The sequence below is a fragment of the Lottia gigantea genome (assembly GCF_000327385.1).
Source record: "Lottia gigantea unplaced genomic scaffold LOTGIsca_36, whole genome shotgun sequence".
Classification (NCBI taxonomy): Eukaryota; Metazoa; Mollusca; class Gastropoda; family Lottiidae; genus Lottia; species Lottia gigantea.
In genome coordinates this window covers 1918094-1925565 of record NW_008709220.1, presented here as the reverse complement: position 1 = coordinate 1925565, position 7472 = coordinate 1918094, and the positions used below count along the sequence as shown (strand labels likewise).

The 7472-nt window shown below is 30.3% G+C and overlaps 1 protein-coding gene across 1 annotated transcript in view; it reads left to right on the top strand.

Moving 5' to 3' along the window:
* The window catches only part of LOTGIDRAFT_162881 (hypothetical protein), a gene marked incomplete at both ends in the record, with an annotated part of 18855 nt that extends 18256 nt beyond the window's left edge, over positions 1 to 599 (top strand). The window contains one exon of the mRNA XM_009058899.1: positions 238 to 599. Within this exon, the coding sequence (XP_009057147.1) occupies positions 238 to 599 (362 nt within the window). The remainder of the gene's footprint in view (positions 1 to 237) is intronic.
* Positions 600 to 7472: the final 6873 nt, after the last annotated feature.

The window sequence follows — 7472 nt, the reverse complement described above, 5'->3', positions numbered from 1 at the left end:
GTTTTATAACTGAATTTCAAAATTTAGAAGTTTTCCGCTACACCACTTCCGGTTGCAGTCCGGAATACACTTTATTTTAGTTACGTTACAATTTATGTTGATGAGAAAATGCAACAACACTCTGTTTACTATTCTGTATTTGGAAGCTGATAGTGTGACTTATTAGCTTATAATCATACGTTTATAGAATTATACCCTACCTAAAATATATATTTTACTACTTCATTTACATTTCAGAATGTAAATATTATATTATTAACGACGCATATCTAGCATTTGATGATGATTTATATATGGACGAAGATGGCTCAACCCAAGCTCAATGTGATAAAGATTGTCAAGAAGATGCGAAATGTACAGTTGGCGTTCTAGAGGAAGATGTCTGTTATCTATTTAGAAAACCGGTCATTTTCTATTCTTATGATTTAGATTTTAACCAATGTATAGCGACATGTATTCAGATGGATGAATGTTTATTGTTGGATCACTTAGCTAGTGATATATGTTATATCTATAACGACACCCCGAAAAACGATCAGAGTGGTCTTGAAATTATAGATGAATCAAATGGAGATAAAATTGTAGAAAAAATCTGTTAATAATTAAAACACGTTTTTTATCATAAATATTGTATCACTACTGCAAATTTCAACAGAATCAAATAAGGGGGCTGAGATATACAGTACCTTACACGCGTAATTCTTAATCTGAAAGTCAGATCCCAGCCTAGATTGTCGGTGATGTTGGTTTTATGATGTACCAAGGAAAAGGCATGTAATCGTTCAGATACGACAATAAGTTCTGATAGCGCTCACCGTTTATAGTCATTTCTTAAAGGCCCGATTCCATGTACTGAAATCCAGACTCAGACTCGAAATCAAGCACAAATTTAATGAAAAAAACACACGGACTTAGCCAATCCAAATCCAAATTCTTAGCAAATTCTATGTTATGCTTACATGTATTTTCAAGCACAAACTGAACACCTCCATAAGCACAACGGATGTGCCACTGCATGGGAACAGCTGACACGGTGCTTAACCAGGAAGGACCCATTATACATGACGTCATTATATTCGGGGCTTACCTCTGAATCACGAGACCAATCAAATATACTCTGTCACTATGATGGTAGGCACCATTTTCAGAAGTACTCTCCCCGTCGAACCTACTTTTATGATTGTATCTTGCTCGCGTTATCACTACCGAAAACATTGGATTCAAAATTCTTTCATCATTATCGTGTAGATCACGACTTCCCATTCATCAGCTATCCTTTGTCATGGAAACCTACACTTGTACATCATACTAATTAATAATACAACTCATTAAGAAATAAAATTTTTAAAGTATGAACTATAAAGCATATCATATTAATTTTTTTTTAAATCCAATATAACCCATTAAAATAACCTATTCAAAAATAGGATGAGTTTTATTTTAAAACACGAACAAGAAAAATTCGAAACTGATTATTCAGGAGATGGTTTCATCTCAGCACTAACTTCTCTAATTCCAAACGCAGCTATCTTTGTTTCAAACAACAAATCACTTATTTGTTCTTGATCTGTTGCAAAAGTAGGAGTCAGAATAAACGATGCAGTGAATATCTGACGAATTGAAAGGATTACAGCAAATAAAAGAACTACAGAGACAGTAAAACATCTTCTGGGTCATAATTACACTGATCCTGGTACCAGGTTAGATCTGCAATTAGACGAAAAAGATAAACTCAAACCCGGTGAAGAACCAGTCAATAGAGTTGACGCCGCTGCACTTAAACATGATTATACAGAAATGAAAATATAAAGATTAGACATGAAGCAGACAAACAAATGATAAACGAACTTGAAAATATTCCAAATCCAGCATTTAAAGAGAACATGGAAAGAGCGCTCATTATAAAACTGTTAAAAACAAAGATGAAATTGGGTATGGGATTAGCAGATGAAATTCATAAAGAATTTAGAAAAAACTAAAAACTTTTTAAAAGTTAAAGTATTTTGCTTAAGATGAAATATGGTCAGCCGATTTAATTAATATGCCAGTTGAAAGAGGATATAAATATTGTTTAACAGTTATAGATCTATATACAAGACCTGCTTGGGTTATTCCTCCAAAAAACAAAACAGCATTAACAGTTAACACGCTTATGAAGCGATCATGAAACAACCTAGTAGAAATCCAAGATTATGGGTTGATGCGGGAACAGAGTTTTTATAACAGAAACGTAAAATCACTTACAGTACTCATAACGAGGGAATAGCTGTAGTTACAGAAAGTTTTAACAGAACGCTCAAATCAAAACTGTTAAAAAATTCATTGAACTAAAGTCTCCAAAATGGTTAAAGATTTTACCCACTGTATTATTAGAATACTCCACTGAAAGCTAGTCAAAATCCAGATATTATAAAGTTTTCTTCTACCCTTAATAATTTTGAAAAGGAAATGACAAATATAGACATAATATTATAAATATAAAAGTAAATTCGAAAAAGGTTACGTTGGATATTGGACAAACGAAATATTTATCGTAAATAAAGCAAATAGCACATCACCAACAACATATGAATTAATCGATCAAGACAAAGAACAAATCATAGGTAGGTTTTATAAAAACGAACTTAAAAAACTGACTTTTAAATGGTGTCTTGATAAATACGAAAATGATACAACTACAAACTTTCAACTAATGAGATGAGCAAACGACCTCAATATATCAGTTAAGCATAAGAAAACAGTTTGTAGAAATTAAAATAAATTTAACTTAATAAAAATGGCGAACAAGTTTTGATAAGGTTCTCTACCTTTAGCAACTAAACAATCTAATACTACATCATGGATAAATAAAGCAAAATCATATTTTGTGGATCAAATTAGAGGCACACTTCAAGGTGATTTAGATATGAACAATTTCAAAATAACTAATTCAAAGTCTCCGGAAAATGATATTGATGCTGTTCACAAGAAATATTTACTGGATTAATAAATTAAATTGAGACAGGAGTAGATAAAGACCATTTAAAAGATAAAATAAGTGATGTGAAAAGATTCTTCAGACGACAACCAAATAATTAAAATTCTATTAATGAAACTAAACTGAAAGATCTAAGTTGTATTGATGAAACTAAACTGAAAGATCTAAGTTGTATTGATGAAACTAAACTGAAAGATCTAAGTTGTATTGATGAAACTAAACTGAAAGATCTAAGTTGTATTGATGAAACTAAACTACAGCAAGAGATAATTAGTTTGAAACGTTTAATTCAACAACAATGTAGTGGACAAAACTCAGTTACAAAATCTAAGTTCATTAATATATAACATGATAAGATTGCAATATAACATGATAAGATTTGCAATATAACATGATAAGATTGCAATATAAAATGATAAGATTGCAATATAACATGATAAGATTGCAATATAACATGATAAGATTGCAATATAACATGATAAGATTGCAATATAACATGATAAGATTTGCAATATAACATGATAAGATTGCAATATAACATGATAAGATTGCAATATAACATGATAAGATTGCAATATAACATGATAAGATTTGCAATATAACATGATAAGATTGCAATATAACATGATAAGATTGCAATATAACATGATAAGATTGCAATATAACATGATAAGATTGCAAAACAAAACTTAGATGTTAAATAACTAATAGATAGCATTAAACCAAGTAGAAATGAAGATGCATTACAACGGGAATGAACTGCTCTAGACACTAAACTTAACAGTCAATTACAAGAAGAACTAACCGATATTTAAACCTATATTAAAGTTAAAGACATTGATGATACCGAAATTCAACAACAGATTACTAGAATTAATAACGAAGTTTTAAAACAGGAAAAAAAGATAACCATATTAGAAATCAACCTCACGGAAAAAATAAACCACAATCATATTCTTTCAATCTTCCTTTTGGAAAATTGAGTGATGAAAATGAAAGAGTTAGCGATGATGATAGTGAATCAACAATTTATGAATTTACAAAATATGGATTTTAAAAAAAAAATAGAACAAAAATCTGACTGCTCTGCTCTCAGGAAAATTAATTTCACGTGAAGACAATTTCCAAGAAATAAAAATATATATATATACATCTTATTCGTACTCAGAAAACATGGTACACTTTAGACAATATATACAATAAATAACTTCACATCAATACAATTACCATGTACCAAAGATGATGAATGATTTCTTTTATGTTAGAGTAATCCACTTTGTGTTCTTTTGACTCTATCAATGACGTCATATATCTAATTGCTGCTACAGTCTGCGTATTTTCTGCAGTCTCGTGATTGGAGTAGAAAATATTACACGCTATATAATTTATGTTATAACGGGAAAAATCATATTTATGACAAATATATGATTATAGGGTGTTACAAGTGGCAGACTGGCTTCCAATAAAAGCAAGATTACTGCACATCTTTATACATTCATTCTTATTTAAAAGACATTAAAGAACTTAAAAAAATTCAGATGCAGTTGGTTTTCTACAGTAATGTCGTGACATATAATTGGTAACAATGAATTATGAGTTCTATATGGTAGAATAAGCAAATTACGTATGCCTTTTCGCCAGTTGGTACAGGAACTCAATTACTTAAAAAGATAAATGAATATAAAGGTGAAAAATGTTATATACCATCATATAGTTACTGTTTTATCAAATATGTAAATCATGTTATTTTAAAGGATTTAGCAAAAGAATTTCAAGAATTCATCAATGGTTTTTCAAAAGGAAATAGATAAGAACTAATGACATGTGCTAGCATTAATGAATTCAATAAGATTTCATAGTATACAAATGAGATTTCAATAGCACACAAAGGAGATTTCAATAGCATACAAAGGAGATTTCAATAGCATACAAAGGAGATTTCAATAGCATACAAAGGAGATTCCATAGCACACAAAGGAGATTCCAATAGCATACAAAGGAGATTACATAGAATACAAAGGAGATTTCAATAACACACAAAGGAGATTCCAATAACACACAAAGGAGATTACATAGAATACAAATGAGATTTTAATAGCATACAAAGGAGATTCCAATAGCATACAAAGGTGATTCCAATAGCATACAAAGGAGATTTCAATAGCATACAAAGGAGATTCCAATAGCATACAAAGGAGATTTCAATAGCATACAAAGGTGATTTCAATAGCATAAAAGGAGATTTCAATAGCATACAAAGGAGATTCCAAAAACATACAAAGGAAATTTCAATAGCATACAAAGGAGATTACAATAGCATACAAAGGAGATTCCAATAGCATTCAAAGGAGATTCCAATAGCATACAAAGGAGATTTCAATAACATACAAAGGAGATTCCAATAGCATACAAAGGAGATTTCAATAGCAAACAGGGGTGATTTCAATAGCATATAAAGGAGATTCCAATAGCATACAAAAGAGATTTCATAGCATACAAAGGAGATTTAATAGCATACAAAGGAGATTTCATAGCATACAAAGGAGATTTCAATAGCATACAAAGGAGATTTCATAGCTTATAAATCAGATTTCAAAAGCAAACAAAGGATATTACAATAACATACAAAGGAGATTTCAATAACATACAAAGGAGATTTCAATAACATACAAAAGGAGATTCCATAGCATACAGATGAGATTTCAATAACATACAAAAGGAGATTCCATAGCAAACAAAGGAGATTTCAATATCAAACAAAGGAGATTACATATCAAACAAAGGAGATTTCATATCAAACAAAGGGGATTTCATATCATACAAAGGAGATTTCATATCATACAAAGGAGATTTCATATCAAACAAAGGAGATTTCATATCATACAAAGGAGATTTCATAGCAAACAAAGGAGATTTCAATATCAAACAAAGGAGATTTCATATCAAACAAAGGAGATTTCATATCATACAAAGGAGATTTCATATCAAACAAAGGAGATTTCATAGCAAACAAAGGAGATTTCATATCATACAAAGGAGATTTCAATATCAAACAAAGTAGATTTCATAGCTTACAAAGGAGATTGCATAGCATACAAAGGAGATTCCATAGCTTACAAAGGAGATTTCAATAACATACAAAGGAGATTTCAATAACATACAAAGGAGATTTCAATAACATACAAAGGAGATTTCAATAACATACAAAGGAGATTCCAATAACATACAAAGGAGATTCCAATAACATACAAAGGAGATTTCAATAGCATAATAAGGAGATAACAATAGCATAGAAAGGAGATTTCAATATCAAACAAAGGATATTTCATAGCTTATAAAGAAGATTTCAATAGCAAACAAAGTAGATTTCAATAGCATACAAATTAGATTTCAATAGCAAACAAAGATGATTCCATAGCATACAAAAGAGATTTCAATAGCATACAAAGGAGATTCCAATAACATACACAGGAGATTTCAATAGCATATAAAGGAGATTTCAATAGCATACAAAGGAGATTTCAATAGCATAACAAAGGGGATTTCATAGCTTATAAAGAAGATTTCAATAGTTCACAAAGGAGATTCCAAAGCATACAAAGGTGATTTCAATAACACACAAAGGAGATTACATAGAATACAAAGGAGATTTCAATACCATACAAAGGAGATTTCAATAGCATACAAAGGAGATTTCCATAGCATACAAAGGAGATTTCAATAGCATACAAAGGAGATTTCAATAGCATACAAAGGAGATTCCAATAGCATAGAAAGGAGATTTCAATAGCATACAAAGGAGATTTCATAGCTTATAAAGGAGATTTTAATAGCATACAAAGGAGATTTCAATAGCATACAAAGGAGATTTCAATAGCATACAAAGTAGATTCCATAGCATATAAAGGAGATTTCAATAACATACAAAGGAGATTTTAATAGCATACAAAGGAGATTTCAATAGCATAATAAGGAGATTTCAATAGCATACAAAGGAGATTCCAATAGCATACAAAGGAGATAACAATAGCATACAAAGGTGATTTCAATAGCATACAAAGGAGATTTTAATATCAAACAAAGGATATTTCATAGCTTACAAAGGAGATTTCAATAGCACACAAAGGTGATTTCATAGCTTATAAAGGAGATTCCAATAGCATACAAAGGAGATTTCATAGCTTATAAAGAAGATTTCAATAGCATACAAAGGAGATTTCATAGCTTATAAAGGAGATTTCATAGCTTATAAATAAGATTTCAATAGCACACAAAGGAGATTCCAAGAGCATACAAAGTAGATTTCGTAGCTTATAAAGGAGATTTCAATAGCACACAAAGGAGATTTCATAGCAAACAAAGGAGATTTCAATAGCATACAAAGGAGATTCCAAAGCATACAAAAGAGATTTCATAGCTTATAAAGGAGATTTCAATAGCATACAAAAGAGATTCCAATAACATACAAAGGAGATTTCAATAGCATACAAAGGAG